Genomic DNA, 17,225 nt, shown 5'->3' with positions numbered 1-17,225 from the left:
GAGGGCTGCCAGCTCCCCAGGGGCCCTGCCGAGTCCTCACCGAGCTTTTGTGTCCCCTCCCCAGAACTGGAGACTGGTGGCTGGCCAAGTCCCTCACCACCGGCAGAGAGGGCTACGTGCCCAGCAACTTCCTTGCCCGAGTGGAGACCCTCGAAGTGGAGAAGTGAGTGGCCGCGCCAAGGGGCAGCCAGGGCCCGCGGGCACGGGGGGGGCTGCGGAGCAGCCGGGGCGGCCCTGGGGGCCGCGTGAGTTGTGGGTGGGGGCAGAGCAGGGGGCAGTGGGCCTGCCGGGGGCCTCGCAGCAGCGGCAGCCAGTTCCGGGGTGGCGTCCGCTCTCCCGGCTGTGAAGGAGCCGAGGCGCTTTGAGCGCACCTGCCGGAGACGCTCGGGTGGCCCCGCAGCGCGGGGGGAGGCCTTGCTCGGGGCTGCCGGGGGCCTCGCCCAGGCCTCGTGCGGCCCTGCTGCCCTCGGGGCGCTCTCCCGGGCGGCGTGGCACTTGGTCCACTTCGGGAGGTGGGCAGTGAGCTCATGATAGGCACCCGGGGCTATGTGGGCAGTTGGGCAGGTGCACTTTCTAAAGCAAAATTAGCAAAGGTCAGCCAAACACTGTTCTCCTTTTCTTGAAATAAAACAGTAAATCCACATACTGACGGGGAAAGGGTGGGACCAGGGTGCAGGGATGGGAGGAATGTACCGGGTGCAGGGGCAGCAGCTGGGTGAACCCGGGAAAGACACAGCATAGCTTATTTCTTGCGGAGACAGGTAAAGCTTAGGGGGCGCTATTTGGATAAGAATATTCTTTTTTTATTTAAAATTCCAAAATAATAAAATAACAGAAAAGGGCAGCTCAACAGCTTATGGAAGCATTACACCTAAGAAGTTCTGCCCACCATTTATGTCATCTAATTCCATCTACTAACTCAGCCATTCCCCTCGTGTCAGCAAGAGAAGCGGGTGAACGAACATTAAACGACTTATTCATGAAAAATGAAGAAGAGAAAAAAATGCTTAACCCTAGTCATAGCTCACACAGCCAAACCCATATTCTTTTTCATTTTAATCTTTAGTGTTAGTATAGTACCTTCTTTGCTTTTACTACAAAAAACATTATGATGCGGTTAACTCTAGTCTATAAACTGCAATGGTTATGTTTTTCCCATGTACCAGCACATTCTTAATACCTTGTAGTAGAAGAGCATCCCTGCCTTTATATTATTATCCACAATCCTCGTCTGCCACTAAAATCATTGTTATGCTTTCCCTATATTTTGGATAAACGTATTCTGAGACGCACGGCCGCGGTCTGAGGTCTGCCTGTTTCCCTTTTCCCAGATGGTTCTTTCGATCGATTAACCGGAAAGATGCTGAGAGGCAGCTTCTGGCTCCGATCAATAAGGCCGGCTCGTTCCTTGTGAGAGAGAGTGAAACCAGCAAAGGTGAGCAGCCCCCTGCCCCGCGCAGGCTGCGGGCCGCACCAGGGGCCTCCTCCCGTGCACGCGGGGGGCACCAGCAGCAGGGCCGGGGGTCTGGGAGCAGGATCCTTAGGGGTCATCTCAGCCAGAGCTTGTGCCTCAGCTGCTCATGGGAGGCTGGAGGGCAGCTCAGGTTTGAAAAGCAGCCTGTGGCCGGTGCAAGAGGAGACAGAGCGCGGGGCTGTGGAGAGGGACAGACCAGCGACCTCAAGGCCATGACTTCAACCCCGAGTGGACATTCCCGCCCCCCACCCTCAGGCTGCTAGTTTGGGGCCTTTCGTCCCTCCCTCTCTTTCCTTTATCTTTCTTTTCTTCTTCATGCTCTTTTTGTTGTAAAATACATTGCATACATTTTAAATAAGTGCACAATGATAAAGTATAAAAAAGAAAGTCATCCCTAAGTAAACCCCCTGTGGGACCACAACCCAGGCCAAGATGTAGAACCTTCCGGCACTCCACAGAGCTGCTTCCTGCTCCCCCACTTTGGGCCCCCCTTCCCACAGATGTAATCAGCGCCCTCACTTTTAAGGAAATCCCTCCCCGCTTTCCTTCATGGATTTGCCACCCATGTTCTGGGTGTTTTTCGGCGTCCCACGAACGCACTCCCACCGCTTGTGCCTTTTGGGGCTTGCCCCTTTGCGGCAGCGCTGTGTGTGGGTGCGCGCGCGGTGTTGAGCCGGGCGGCGGTCTGCTCGCGTTTGCATGTAGAGTTGGGTGTGTGAAGAGCCCGTGGTCTGTGATGGACATGGGGTCGTTGCCAGTTCAGGAGGTTGTGTGTGTGCTGCCGTGAAGCTCAGTATCCCCCTGGGACCCATTTGCCGTGAATTTTCTATGTCTGAGATGCCAGGACGGGGTCCCATTGAAGGAAGAGGAAACTGAGCCCCGAGCGCAGGGCTGGCCCAGGGCAACAGCGAGTTGGCGCCGGAGCCCCCAGTGTGTCAGGAGCACCTGGCACCCCAGGTGCACCAAGTGTGTCCCCGGCCTGTGGGAAGACAGCCCTGCGCCTGAGGGGCTGTTCCGGCCATGTGGCCACGTTTCAGCTGGGGAGGAGACGGCGCCGGGGACCTGGGAGCAGCGAGGGCCGGGGGGCTGCCAGGTCCGGGGTTCGGTTCCTGTGCTCTGAGCAATGGCAGCACAGAGCTCCCTCCAGTGGGAAAACCCTGCTGGACGGTCCTTGGCCGCAGTCGTGGTTGAGCACGCAGAGAGTGGGGCAGCGTCAGACAAGTGAGAGCCGGTCCGGGGACTGCTGACAGCACACCGGGCAGCCCCGGGGAAATGCTCGGCTACGATGCCAGGGTGGGGAAGACGGGGTGCGCTGAGAACTTAGGGGCTCTGCGGAACCACTTGAACCTGCACCAATGGATGCACTGTTTTTTTTTAAAGACTTATTTTTATCTATTTCTCTCCCCCCACTGCCCCCGTCCAGTTGTCTGCTCTCTGTGTCCATTCACTGTGTGTTCTTCTGTGACCATTTCTATCCTTTTCAGCAGCACGGGGATCTGTTTCTTTTTGTTGCATCATCTTGCTGTGTCAGCTCTCCGTGTGTTCGGCGCCATTCCTGGGCAGGCTGCACTTTTATCGCGCTGGGCAGCTCTCCTTTCAGGGCGCACTCCTTGCGCGTGGGGCCGGGAGACACCCCTGCGTGGCAGGGCACTCCTTGCGCGCATCAGCACTGCGCGTGGGCCAGCTCCACACGGGTCAAGGACGCCCGGGGTTTGAACCGTGGACCTCCCGTGTGGTAGACGGATGCCCTAAACACTGGGCCAAGTCTGCTTTCCTCATTTTAAAATACATATTGGGGAGGGACTATAAAAATGTAAGTTGGACAAGCTCTAGCAGGCTCCAGGGATGAAGGAAGGTTCACCAGCCTGAGCGGTGGGGAAATCTACCCTCAGCTGCTTTCTCCTGCATAGTGGACCATCGCGGCTTCCACTCTAACAGCAGAGCACCTCTGTCCAAGAAGCAGTTTGGGCAGCAGTGGACACGAAGTAGACGTTTTGCTGTCATGGTTGTCATAGAAAATTTCAATCGTCAGCAGAATGGAGGGAATAGTGTGGGGGAGCCCCTGCTCCCCAGCGCCCGGCTTCGGCCTCGCTTTAATTTACACCCCACCGCCCCCTCCCCTCCAGTGGAGCCAACCCCAGGTGTGTATTTCCACCTCGGAAATGAGGGCTCCTGGGGGGAGCGTGCCCGACCTCCGTGCGAGGAGGAAGGGGCTTGGCGAGCGTTGAGGTGCTCGTCCTTCCCACCCCGGTGCGCCAGCTGCGTGACCCTGCAGTGCTGGCTGCAGGCTGCCCGCACCCCGGCCCCCTCGCCCCTTGCAGAGCAAGGCCTGTCCGGCTGCGTCCCCAGCAGCCCCCAAAGCGGGGGCCAGGCCTGGGCCCCGTGGCCGCCAGGAGGCCCCCGGGCTCCGGGCCTCATTGCACGGGCGTGCGTGGAGGATGGGCTGGTTAAGGCGCCAGGCGGGGCCCCCCTGGTGGGCGATCGCGGGCCGAGCGCCCTGCGCGGGGCTGGGAGCCAAGCCCTCCTCGTGGGCCTGGCCTCAGCACGCGGCCTGGGAGCACGGCCTGCGCGGACTTCCTAGGGAAGGGCCGAGGCCGGGCAGGTGGCCTGCAGCTCCCCGCGGGCAGCCCTGGATGGGGGGACAGCACTTCCCATGCAGCGCTGTAAGCGAGGACGAGCCCCCAGGCTGAGCGCCGCCAAGCCCCGGAAATTGGGCCCTGGCTGCCCCGGGGGAGGGCGGCTCGGGGCCCTGCAGCCAGGGCCCTGGCTGGGCCGGCCGGGGCGCGAGGTAGGCTCTGGGCGCCCCTGTGAGGAGGGAGGGGGCAGCGGCGGTGAGGACGGGAGCCAGCTGTGGCTGCAGCAGGAGGAAGGACACAGGAAGAGGCGGCAGAAGGAGAGCAAGGCCTGAGAGGCGTCCCCGGCCGCCACCTGGTGGCCGCTGGCGTGGGCCGGGGCTGCCTCCGGACGGGGGCCAGCCACCCTCCTATGCGCACAGCAGCTGCGGCCCCCAGAGAGGACGTTGGAGAACCACGGGGTCACAGAGCAGGACGGGCGCAGTGTAAAAGCAGCGGGTTGACGGGAAAGAGGGTCTCAACTTGAACTTTACCTTCTAAATTGTTCCTAAGCCTTGGCGTCTGCTGCCACGTGTCCCCAGGAAAGCAGAACGAGGGGCGAGCAGCAGATGAACATGAGCAGGGACCTGGGAAGTCCCGTGGTGCGCTGGTGCGCTCCTCCCCGTGCACGGGTACTGGAGTGTGGGAGCCGGTGCAGGGGGGAGTCAGCCCATTCAGGAGGGGGGAGGGAGAGGGGAAGGAGAGGAGGGGGGAGGGAGGGGAGGGGGAGGGGGGAAAGAGAGGGAGGGGAGGGGAGGGGGGAGAAGGGGAGGGAGGGGAGTGGAGGGGGAGGGAGGAAAGAGGGAAGGGAGGGAAGAGAGGAACAAGGAGGGAGGGAAGGGAGGAGAGAGGGAGGGGAGGAGGGGAGGGGAAGGGGAGGGGGAAGAGAGGAAGGGGAGGGGAGGGGCAGGAAAGGTGGTAGGAGGGGAGGGAGGGGTGGGGGAGAAGAAAGAGAGGGAGGGGAGGGGTGGGGGGAGAGAGGAAGGGGGAGGGGAGGGGTGGGGGAGGGAGGAAGGGGGAGGGGAGGGGTGGGGGAGGGAGGGAGGAGGGGAGCTCCTGGCCTCTACGACCCTCCACGACTCAGTCCCCCACGGAGAAGGTCCCCGAGGACCAGGTGCTGGTGTGACTGCTAAGAGCCTGGCTCGTCGCTCCAGAGTTCTGATCCATGCCAGTTTGGGGGGACTCTGGGGGGACGCGGGGCCTGGGTCGGGCGGGCGGGCCGCCGGGGAAGGCTCCCCGAGGCTGCGGCTGAGAGGGGGAAGCGGGCAGGGAGCGGGAAGGGCCAAGTGGGGCGTGGGCCCCGGGGACCCTCGGGAGCAGGGCCCGGCCCCCCGCCCACCTGTCCTCCTGGCCACTGCCCGCAGGGGCCTTCTCGCTGTCGGTGAAGGACGTGACGGCGCAGGGCGAGGTGGTCAAGCACTACAAGATCCGCGCCCTGGACGGCGGCGGCTGCTACATCTCGCCCAGGACGGCCTTCCCCTCGCTGCAGGCCCTGGTGCAGCACTACTCGGGTAAGGGCGCTGGCGGGGGCTGGCGCAGAGCCCCCCAGAAGGGCCGGCCCAGGCCGGGCACACAGCCCTGCGCAGCCAGGGCCCTAAGCGCCCCCTGGGCCGGCGCGGCCCCTGGGAGGAGACAAGTGCTTTATGTACTTATTAAGATTTATTTTATTTATTTCTCTCCCCCCACCCCCCACCCCCGGTTGTCTGCTCTGTGTCCACTCACTGTGTTCTCCTGGGTCCACTTGACTTCTCGGCGGCACTGGGAATCTGTCTCTTTTTGTTGCGTCATCTTGCTGCATCAGCTCTCCAAGTGTGCCACGCCACTCTGAGTGAAACCACAGCCCTCCTTGTGCAGGGGCCACTCCTTGCACGGGGGGCACCCTTCCACAGGGGACACCCCTGCGTGGCACGGCACTCCTTGCGCACATCAGCACTGCGCATGGCCCAGCTCCACGCAGGTCAGGAGGCCCTGGGTTTGAACCCTGGACCTCCATTTGGTAGGCGGACGCTCTATCCGTTGAGCCACATCCGCTTCCCAGAGACAAGTGTTTTAAGTCTAAACGCCCCTCGAGAGAGCAAGGATCCACAATGCAGGATCCTTGATGTGAAACAGAGTGAAAGAGCCGGGGAGTGGGGGGCCCAGGGAGGGGCGCAGCCCCAGGGACGGGGGTAACCTGCGCCATCCTTCTCCCCAACGCAGAGAAAGGCGACGGTCTATGCCAGCGGCTCACGCTGCCCTGCGCGCGCCCGGCGCCCCAGAACCCCTGGGCTCAGGACGAGTGGGAGATCCCCCGGCAGTCCCTGCGGCTGGTCCGGAAGCTCGGGTCGGGGCAGTTTGGCGACGTCTGGATGGGTGAGTGCGCGGCTGGCCGGGCCTCCGTCCTGCCCACGCCTGTGACGGCGGGGTCCCCAGGGGGAGTCCCGTTCCGCCCATCGCGGCAGACTTCCCCAAGGAACCTAGCGTGGGAGAAGGGCCGGCGGCCACGGGGCTCCCCTGCGGGTGCGGTCATCAGGGCCCGGCACGTGGAGGGGCTGGCCCTGTCGTCAGGACTCGTCCGCAGTCACGCAGGGTGCAGGGGTGGAGGCCACTCTCGGGCCCCTGGCTCCACGCCCGCCTTCCTTCCCTGCCATCCATGGCCATCGACGTGGGTAAGGGTTGGGCCAAACGCTGAGCCTTGGCCGAGCGTGAGTCGAGGCCCTGTGACGCGGTGGAGGAACGGGCCACCGGGAGTCCAAGAGGAGCGCGCCACTGGCCGCCCGGGACTCTGGCCAAGGCGCGAGTCTTGCCAGCCGCGCCATCCTCCTCTTGGAACTGCAGTTGGCGACTGCTCCCCTGCTCTCTTTAATTCCTGGCCCAGTCCGCGGTCAGGGGCATGATTTGGGGAGGGGACAGTGAAGTTTTCCTGCATCCTCTGAGCCCAGGGCCAACACCGGGGAGCCCTGGCAGGGCCGCCCCCGGGGACCCTGCGACGCGCACGTCGGGGCCTTCATTCACTCGCCTCCCACGCTTACCTGTGCGTGGGGCCTTACAGGGAGGCAGGATTGCGGGAGACCAGGTCACTTAAGAAGAAGAAAGAACGCCACCGGGGGCACGGAAAGGGGCTAAAGCAGACCCCTGAGTCGCCTTGGCCTCCCCTGCAATTTTGGGGTGCTTATGTCCCCAGTCAGACAGTGACGGAGTAGACTCGAGCCAGGCTCCGTCAGCGGCCGCACAGGGGCCGGCCTCCCCGCCCGCCGGCTCAGCCCCGCAGCTGCCCGAGGCCCCGTCGCGGCCAGGGGGCCTCGCGTCCTCACGCACGGGGCGGCACGTCCTTCCCGGGCGGGCACTCTGCGCAGCGGAGGAGTGCCACCCGGACGCGCCCGTGGGCTCGGGCTACAGCGTCCATCTCGGGCAACGCCCCGGCCCCTCGGGGGCGTCTTCATTCTCTCTCTGCCCCCTGGACTCAGGTTATTACAAAAACAGCACGAAGGTGGCCATCAAGACCCTGAAGGAGGGCACCATGTCCCCCGAGGACTTCCTGGGCGAGGCCAACATGATGAAGACGCTGCAGCATGAGCGGCTGGTCCGCCTCTACGCCGTGGTCACCAAGGAGCCCATCTACATCGTCACCGAGTACATGGCCAGAGGTGGGGCCCCCACGGGTCCAGCCCCAGCTCCAGGGCTGCCTCCCTGCCTCGGCCGGCCCAGCCGCGGGTGCCCAGCTGGCCAGGGTGTCTCCGAGGGCCATGGCCGGCCACGGGCTGGGCCCACCGGCCGCCATCCTGTGTCCTGAGGGGGTCGCCGGCGGGAGGGCGACGGGCAGCAGGAGTGGAGGGTTCTCAGAGCTGCGTCCTCAGCTCCGGCACAATTCAGCCAACGTTTCTGGGGCGGCCCTCCCGGGGCGCCTGCTGGGGAAGGTGGGTCATGCAGGGTCCAGAGGGGCAACAGGCCGGACGTCACGAGACGGGTTCGAGTCCCCGTTCTGCCAGCCAACGGAGAGCGGGCGAGAGAAGAGAGCGGGGGCCGGGCGGCCCCTGAAGCCTGGGGCTGGCCAAGTTCTCCCGGACACTGGGCTGGCGTCTGGCCTACGTCTTTGGTGGGAGGGACACGAGCCCCTGACTCTGGGCTGGCCGCTGGCCTCGCCCCTGCTGGTGGCCCTGATTTAATGCTGCTTCCTGCGGCGTCGTGCTGTGGCCAGGCTGGCTCAGCCCCTTAGAAGCAGCCGTCCAGGGGCGCCACACCACGGCTGCGCTGCCGGCCACGTGGGCCCCTCTTGGATGGGACAGAGGCTGCACCGTTCCTTGGCCCAAGCTCCAGGGAAGTTTCCCCATTCTCTGGCTTTCTTGCTCACCCTTGGTCCCCAGCGCAGCGTTTCTGTGTCAACAAAGAATCAAGGGGGAGCCAGGAAGGCTCGAGGGAAGGAGCACTGAGCCCCGAGTCCAGAGGCAGCTGCCCCGGCTGTGTGGCCTCCGACAGGCCCTCGCCCGGCTGAGCCCCGGCGGCCTCTGGACAGCTGCTCCCTGGGGTGCTGCGAGGACAGGGACGGGGCCGAACACATGGCACTCCGTGGGGAGACTCCTGCCAGGGCCCCGGAGGTCTGCGAGGGGGGCCGCCGCGTCCCGGGGGGGGCCGTGAGGGGCTGGCACGGCCGGGCAGGGGCATCAGCAGAGTGGAGCTGCACCTCCTCTTTCCTTAGGGTGCCTGCTGGACTTCCTCAAGACGGACGAAGGCAGCCGATTGTCCCTCCCGAGACTGATTGACATGTCGGCCCAGGTTGGTGAAGGGCCACGTGGGGAGGCGGGCTGGCCCTCTGCCCTGTCCCCAGGCTCATCCACCCGCCCTGCGGCTTAGCAAAGCCGGTCCACGGAGCAGGGTTCCGAACCAGGGGTCTGCGAGCTCGAGCCAGAACTCCAAAACACAGGATTCCTGCAGGGACGTGTTGGTGGGGTGTGATGTATTTATTACATAATGCACAGCACGGTGTGGACTTAGTAAGGGGTCCGTGGTTTTCTCCTGACCCGTCAAGGGGTCTGTGGAACCAGAACGGTTAGGGAAGCCCTGCCTGGGAGGTTGTGTCCTTTAGGCGTAGGTTGGGTTGCAAAGGAAAGAAAACCCAAATTAAGAGCCAATTTGTCCACATCCAGAGGCAGGCAGGTCAGGGCTGGCCGGTGGCACTGCACGGGGCCCAGGCCCTGGCCCTCCACTCTGTGGCTGGTCTACCGCGCCGCCCCTATCCCAGCTGGGCTGAAGTGCCACCGTCACGTCCTCCTCTTGGTCAGTGGGGCATGAACAGGGAAGCAGCCTGCCGTCCTCCCTTCGGGGACCCATCCCCCAAGTCCCCTGCCACTTGCTCTCATGTGCCCCTGGCCGCTGTGTCGCGTGGCAGCGCCGAGCTGCAAGGGAGCCTGGGAAATGTGTTTTCATTCTGGGCAGCCCGATAGGTTGAGGCATAAGCTGCTGCTGAGGAAGGGGGAGCGGGTCGTGTGAGGTGCCCAGTCATTCGTGCCACAAGGTCGCAAGGGCGCCACTTCTCACAGAGGCTGGGGCTTTGTGGCGCCCTCGTTTCTTACCTAGCCTGGGCCCACGTGTGTCTCCTAGGAGGTGACCCTGAGAACATGGCTCCCCTCCTGGGGACGCCCGGGGCAGCCCTGGGACTGGGCTTGGGCCCGTGGGCAGGCACGGGGTGGGCCCCTGGGCAGGCACAGGGTAGGCCCATGGGCAGGCATGGGGTGGGCCCCTGGGCAGGCGCGAGGTGGGCCCATGGGCAGGCGCGAGGTGGGCCCGTGGGCAGGCACGAGGTGGGCCCGTGGGCAGGCACGGGGTGGGCCCCTGGGCAGGCGCGAGGTGGGCCCATGGGCAGGCACGAGGTGGGCCCGTGGGCAGGCACGGGGTGGGCCCATGGGCAGGCACGAGGTGGGCCCGTGGGCAGGCACGGGGTGGGCCCCTGGGCAGGCGCGAGGTGGGCCCATGGGCAGGCATGGGCTGGGCCCACGGGCAGGGACACAGGTGGGCTCACGGACAGGCACGGGGTGTGCCGTGGCTCGTGGCAGGCACGGGGTGGGCTCACGGGCAGGTGCAGGGTAGGCCTGTGGGCAGGCATGAGGTGTACCATGGCCCGTGGGCAGGCATGGGGTGGGCTCGTGGGCAGGCGTGCGGTGGGCCCACGGGCAGGCACGGGGCTCACTCAGCTGAGGGACTGTTTCCCCTGAGCGCGAGAACCGGGATTCCAGGCTTTCTCCTCTGCCCCGGGCGCGCCCTCCGTGTTCCTTGCCTCCACCTGCAGAACGTTCCAGACTTTGTGGCGTGAAGGGCAGAATGGAGACGAGGGGTCCTTCCTCTCTGGGGAATTTAGCCGAGGGCTCTAACAGGCAGGAAAGCTGGTGACCTTGACTTTGTGTGTTTGTTAAAACTGAAACCTCAGCAGAAAGCTTTGGTCTGTGGTCAGCTTGCAAGACACACATCAGCTACTGGGAAGGACCCGCGAGGGACCCGCCCCCACCCGCCCCAGCAGCCCTCCCCACCTCCTCTGGCTTTATCTTCCATTAGCATCAGCACAGGAATTGATGACTTGACACCCTTTTTCCACTGGGCTGAGCGCAGACGGGGGTTGAGCTGGCTGGCGAGACGGTTTCGGAAAATTAAACCTGGTAAAGGTTTCAAAGCATATGCCGGTGATAACCCTGTCCACTCCCTTTCCTTCCTTTTTCCCTTCTTCTCTTATTCAATCGCTGCCACAGACCCTTGGAAGATCTTAGGTCATGGGCACAGGCTGTGGAACGCCGTCCGAGTTTCATACCTGGGTGTGCTCACAGCCTGGGCGTTTGGGAGCCAGGAAATCCAAACCTCCACGTGAAGAGCTTCCAAAACCACAGACTGGCCAGTCCAGCCTCCTCACACCCTTCACTCACACACACGCAACCTTTAACGTCTATCTTATTGATACATATTAATAAGGCATAAATCCATCCAAAGTGTGCCATCAGTGGTATTCGGTATAATCACAGAGAAGGGCATTCATCACGCCAATCATTTTTAGAGCATTTGCATTATTCCAATAATAATAATAATCACGACGATACTGAAACACAAAAACAAGTCAAACAAACAAAACTCATCCCCTCTCAGTCTCTCCCTGCCGTACACAGCTGCTGCTCTATTTCCTTCTCTCCAGTATATTGGTATTCATATTTTGTAAAAAGCCTTATATGTGCAATGTCACCCATAGTCGTAGTTTACTTGGTTTCACTATGTTCTACAATCCCTTGTTACATTCTTTAGCTTTCCTGCTAGTAATATAAAGGTCCTTAGACCTTCCCTTTCAACCACTGTCATACCCATGGAATGCTCTGCTCATCACAAACACTGTCATGTGCTCTCGACATTTCCATTCATTTCCAAAGGTTTGCAAAAAACGTTTTAAACATTTCTGCACAGATTAGCCATCAGCTTTCCATTCTCCACCCTCACTCTATTTTCTGGTGGCCCATATTGTAATAGCTCCATGAGAGTCACAGCATGTTTTGTGCAGAGTAGCGCGGGCGTACGTATTTGTACTTTCGTGCCCGGCTGGCTTCCCTCAGCATAACGCCCTCCACGTCCATCCACGCTGCCATGTGCTTCTTCCGCTGCGTGATGCGCCATCGCCCGCACAGCCTCTGGGGCTCCCCTTTTCCTGCCCCTCACGGTCCTTGCTCCAGGAGGCCCCCGCAGCCCCCCGAGACCTTCTCAGCTGGCAGAATCCTGCCCCGCCTGCACGACCCAGGGGACGGGTCATTTCTATGAGGTTGTCCCTGGACAAGAAAGTTCCAGAAGCCCTTAGCTCAGAGTCTTCTCGTTGACCGAGGGTGTGCAGATTGCTTCTCCTTGAAAGCCGATCTGGGTCATACTCATTTTTTAAAGTTTCTAGCAGCATTCAGTAAATATTTGTTAGTGGAATGGAGGCTGTGAAAAGCTGCCCGGGTATAGCTCTTTCGCCTAGTTTTCTACTTCCCACGGCACCTTACTAATAAATGCATGTGGGTCACAGAATTTAAGGAAGGAATAAATGCATGGGTGGATGAACAGATTCGTGAACAAACGCATGCAAACGAAAGATGAGACGTGAGAGCAGTTCCAACCTGGCCTCACGCAGTAGCAGGTCTGTGGAGATCCACCGATGCGCTCTCCTGCCTCAGTTTCTCCTCGACTGAGGGCGCAGGGCACAAAACCTTCACTGGCTCCTGGCTAAGAGGCACAAGAGCAAACGCCCCCCGTCCAGCGCGAGGCCCCAGGCCCGAGGCAGTGTCCCCTTCTGCCTCTGCTGTCATGCGGGTCCTGCTCCCGGGGCAGCCGCGGCCTGCGCGGCGGGGTCCTCGCCCACCGCTCCCTGGCTCTGCCCTGCCCTTCTGCTCTGTCCCCCCCCACTGCTCTTCCCCCCCTTTCCTCCCCCTGTGCTCCCCCGTCTCCCCCTGCGGCCCTGGGAGCAGCTGCCAGGAAGGGCGCAGGGTAGAGGGCGCCGTGGGAGCCTGCGTCTCTGGCGACCTGGTCCCTGCCCTTCTGGGTCTGGGGTCGACGCGCCTGAGGAGCCCCTGAATCCAGCTTTGTATTTCCTGAAGGAGTGCACCCCTTCCCCAGCCACACACATGCAGCCAGACACACACGACACCAGAACTACACCAGAACATACACACCCCGAAACACAAACACACCAAAACACATCAGCCAGACACACACGACACCAGAACTACACCAGAACATACACGCAGAAAGGGTACACCAAAACACACACCAACACACACACACACCAAAACACACACAGCCAAACACACACCAAAACACACACACACCAGAACATACACACACCAGAACATACACACATAAAGAGTACACCAAAACACACACCAACACACACACCCCAAAACACACACAGCCAAACACACACTACACCAAAACACACACCAACACACACACACCAGAACATACACACATAAAGAGTACACCAAAACACATACCAACACACACACACCCCAAAACACACACACACCAAAACACACACCAAAACACACACAGCCAAACACACACTACACCAGAACTACACCAGAACATACACACCCCGAAACACAAACACACCAAAACACATCAGCCAAACACACACTACACCAAAACTACACCAAAACATACACACAAAAACACTCAGTACCCCAAAACATACACCAAAACACACACACACCGAAACACAAACACACCAAAACATACACAGCAAAACTTGCACACATTGAAACACACACCAAAACATACACACACCCCAAAACATACACACAGCAAAACACACCAAAACACACACTACACCAAGACGTACACCAAAACACAAACACACCAAAACATACACAGCAAAACATGCACACACCAAAACATACACACAGCAAGACATACACCAAAACCTACACACAGCGCCACACGCACACACCGACACGCACGCGCCGCTCCCCTCTGCGGCTCCGAGGCGCAGGCTGGCCCAGGGCCGGCGGGCACGGGGAGGGTGGGCGGCCGCTCCTGGCCCCGCGCAGGGGCCGTGCCTCTGGGGCTGTTCCTGGCTGCAGGCGCGCACCGCCCCGTGCGTCCGTCCCCTCAGGTGGCCGAGGGCATGGCGTACATCGAGCAGATGAACTCCATCCACCGCGACCTGCGGGCGGCCAACATCCTGGTGTCCGAGACGCTGTGCTGCAAAATCGCGGACTTCGGCTTGGCGCGGATCACCGACAGCGAATACACGGCGCAGGAGGGTAAGCAGAGGCGCCCGGCGCCAGGGGGACCAGCCTCGCCGCCCCGGCCCCGGCTCCCCTGGGCTTCTCCCTGGACCACACAGCACAGCCCCGGGCAGAGCACGTGGCCCGCGGGGGCCCTCGGCACTGCCCGACCCCAACCAGGGCAGCGTTTCCCTAAAGTTCTGCCAGACACTGGTGCCTCAGGATCTCCCTCTGAGTAGGGGCACTGTGAGGAAGTTGATTTGGAGCCACCGCAGACACCATCCCCCTCATTTGGGGAGTCCCAGGGCCCATCAGCACAGTAAAGGCACTGAAAAGTCCTGCAACAAAGCGATGGTTTGCATTTGTTTCACCGGGTGTCTCCCGAACTGATTTGAGCCCCAAATATTTTTCCACTCAGGTCCCATTAACAGAACTAGAATTTCATAGAACCCGTTTTGGGATACGCTGCTCCTAGGTTTGAGCAGCAAAACTTTCTAGGTGCATCAGTCCTCCCCGAGCACCTCTGCTTTGCTGTGCTAAGGTAACAGGTAAAGTCCCTTCACAAGAGGAGCTGGAGGGGTCCAATACATTTCTCAGTCACCCACGCGGCTGAGCTGAGCATGATGACCAGCTGGGGCAGGAGGAAGTGGCGAGGGCGCGTCCCCTCGGGAGCTCGGGCTGCCTGGGAGACCGAGAGAGCAAGGCCAGGGGGACCCCAGGTGCTGAGAGCAGTGGTCAGCTCTGAAGGCTGGCCAGGCCTGGGGCCCTCGGGGGCTCCTGGGGCCAGCAGGACTGGAAGGCCTTCCTCAGAGCCACCCTAGGAGGCAGAAGAGCCGGGCGCCACCACTTGCATTTTGCAGGAAAGGAGCACCGAGGCACAGATCAGCTCAAACGACCTGCCCAAGTCACGGGTCCCCTCTTATTAAGCAAGGCCCAAGCCAGGTGGACAAGGCCAGCTCTGTCCCCGAGGGAAGCAGGTGCAGCTTGCCCAGGGACACCTGCCTGCCCTCTTTTTAAATCACCCAAAGAGGGTCCGCGTTCTCCTCCCGTGCTGAACGCCAGCGTCCGCACGTGCGTGGCCGCATGGCATGGTGTGTCCTGGTCTTTCCGTGGACGCAGCTCCGTTTCGCCCGCCGGCCGCGGCGGCACGGCAGGGGGAGCAGGGCGGAGAGCGGGGGGCCGGGCAGCCATCACCCTGCCATGCTGCTCCCGCTCTGCCCGCAGGCGCCAAGTTCCCCATCAAGTGGACGGCCCCGGAGGCCATCCACTACGGCGTGTTCACCATCAAGGCCGACGTGTGGTCGTTCGGAGTCCTCCTGATGGAGATCGTCACCTACGGGCGCGTGCCCTACCCAGGTAGGCAGCCGCGCCCGCCGGCGGCTCACCCCGCCCCTCCCTCAGCGCTCCTGGCTTTCACACAGGTGGGTGGAGGGGCCTCACCTATCAGAGGACCCCAGGATGCTGCTGGGTGGGTGGGTAGGGGTGGGTGGTCTATGCTCTTGGCCACAGGGTGCATCCTCTTCTCCCACAGAGGTCACTGAGCCCCAAACCCCAGTGGCCATAAAGGTCAGGCTCTGAAGCCCGGTTACTCCCCATCAGTGGCCTCTCCACTGAAGACAGGTGTCCCCACCTGACCCGCCGGCACGGGGCTCCGGATCCTGAGCAAGCACAGCTGCAGAGTCCAGATCCCCCGTCTCCAGGCACCCACCCCCAGCCTCGGGGCGCTCAGAGAGGCTGGGGCAGCCTGGGGGGACAATAGGGGCGCGCCCCGCCTGCGGGCTGGTGGGCTTCCCCACCCCTGCCCAATGCGCATGCTTCAGCTCTGTCCTGGGGACCCGCAGATAATCGAGCCAGGTACCATCCCAGGCTGCCTGACCTCAGTGGGGGGACTAGATGCCCGCGAGAAAAATAAGCGGATAGAGAAAGGGAAGTCTACAGTGGCCGAGAGGACAGGCGCGCTGGGAAGGGAGCGGCGATGCTCGGGGCCGAGCCCCGCGTGCCCCGGCCTCCCACCCGGCGCCTCGGGGCGCGCGCTCACGCGCTCTCTTCCCGCCGCAGGCATGAGCAACCCCGAAGTGGTGCGCAGCCTGGAGCGCGGCTACCGCATGCCGCGGCCCGCCTCGTGCCCGCCGGAGCTGTACAGCAGCGTCATCGCGGCGTGCTGGCGCAGCCGGCCCGAGGAGCGGCCCACCTTCGAGTACCTGCAGTCCGTGCTCGAGGACTTCTACACGGCCACCGAGCGCCAGTACGAGCCGCAGCCCTAGGCCCGCCGGCCCCGGGCGCGCGCCTGGAGGGGACGGTGCGCGCCCGGGGGACACGATGAGGGCCTGGAGGGTCGGTGCGTGCCCGGAGGACACTCCGCACCTGGAGAACCCGGTGTGCACCTGGAGGGGACGGTGCGCGCCTGGGGGACACGATGAGGGCCTGGAGGGGACGGTGTGCACCTGGAGGGCATGATGCGCGCCTGGAAAACACGGTGCGCGCCTGGAAAACACGGTGCGCGCCTGGAAGACACGGTGTGCGCCTGGAAGACACGGTGCGCGCCTGGAGACACCGTGGGCACCTGGAGGACACGGTGAAGGCCTCGAGGACACGATGAGAGCCTCTAGGGGCCGGTGCACACCTGGAGGAGTGGCTGGAAACGTCCCCTCACCCTTGCACAGTGAGGGTTAACGCGGCACCCTCGGACCGGCCTATGACAGCCTTGAAAAGTGGGGGTGGGGTGGTGGTGTCCCATCTCATAGGAGGTGGGTGCGGGAGGGAGCCTGTGCCAGCCTGCCGGGATCTGACAGCATCACCGTGGTTGGCTGTGTGCCTTCGGACACGTCTCTGAGCCTCTCTGTGCCTGTTTCCTCATGCATAAAGCGGGTTGGGGGCGCAATCGTGGTGCCTACCTCATGTGCACCTGAGGATTAAAGCTGATGCCCTGGGGAGGCGGTCAGAGCAGTGCTTGGCACGGGCGAAGGGCACTCGGGGCTCCGAACCCAAAGCTCCCCTGTGGAGGCCCCGAAACCGCGAGGCCGGGCTGCAGGCGCCCCCAACCGCTGTGCCCCGACGCTGGTCTGTCAGGACCCCTCCGCCGAGGTGTGGGGTCTGCGGCCGCGCCTGTGGCTCCGCGGGGGCTGAGCGGCCCGCCCAGGGTGCGCCTGCTCTTGGGGTTTTTCTGTAACAAAGTCACGGGAGTGGGGTTTTCAGGGCCATTACCGAGGACGAGCCAGGACATGCCGGGCACGATGCTCGTGGGGACGAGATCCGTGCCACGAGGGAGTCCCCAGCGGCCTCGCCTTTCCAGGGAACCAGCCGCGCCCCCAAACCGCGCCTCGCCTTGCAGGAGACGTGAGCGGCCAGCAGGGGGCGCCCTCGCCACGGAGTCCCCGGTCCCGTGGCTGAGCCGGGAGCTGCGCAGCCCAGCTGAGGACGAGCCCGCGCTCAGGG

The 17,225-nt window shown here is 62.6% G+C and overlaps 1 protein-coding gene across 1 annotated transcript in view; it reads left to right on the top strand.

The window, feature by feature from the left end:
- Positions 1-16,716, top strand: part of BLK (BLK proto-oncogene, Src family tyrosine kinase) — a 73,069-nt gene extending 56,353 nt beyond the window's left edge. The window contains exons 5-13 of the mRNA XM_058288029.1: positions 65-163; positions 1,332-1,435; positions 5,451-5,597; positions 6,286-6,438; positions 7,533-7,712; positions 8,762-8,838; positions 13,676-13,826; positions 15,015-15,146; positions 15,849-16,716. Of these exons, the coding sequence (XP_058144012.1) occupies positions 65-163; positions 1,332-1,435; positions 5,451-5,597; positions 6,286-6,438; positions 7,533-7,712; positions 8,762-8,838; positions 13,676-13,826; positions 15,015-15,146; positions 15,849-16,054 (1,249 nt within the window). The 3' untranslated portion in view covers positions 16,055-16,716. The remainder of the gene's footprint in view (positions 1-64; positions 164-1,331; positions 1,436-5,450; positions 5,598-6,285; positions 6,439-7,532; positions 7,713-8,761; positions 8,839-13,675; positions 13,827-15,014; positions 15,147-15,848) is intronic.
- Positions 16,717-17,225: the final 509 nt, after the last annotated feature.

This window comes from Dasypus novemcinctus, chromosome 25, assembly GCF_030445035.2.
Source record: "Dasypus novemcinctus isolate mDasNov1 chromosome 25, mDasNov1.1.hap2, whole genome shotgun sequence".
NCBI classification, from domain to species: domain Eukaryota; kingdom Metazoa; phylum Chordata; class Mammalia; order Cingulata; family Dasypodidae; genus Dasypus; species Dasypus novemcinctus.
Note: the sequence above shows the minus strand (reverse complement) of the source record. Positions and strands in the feature narration are given on the sequence as shown.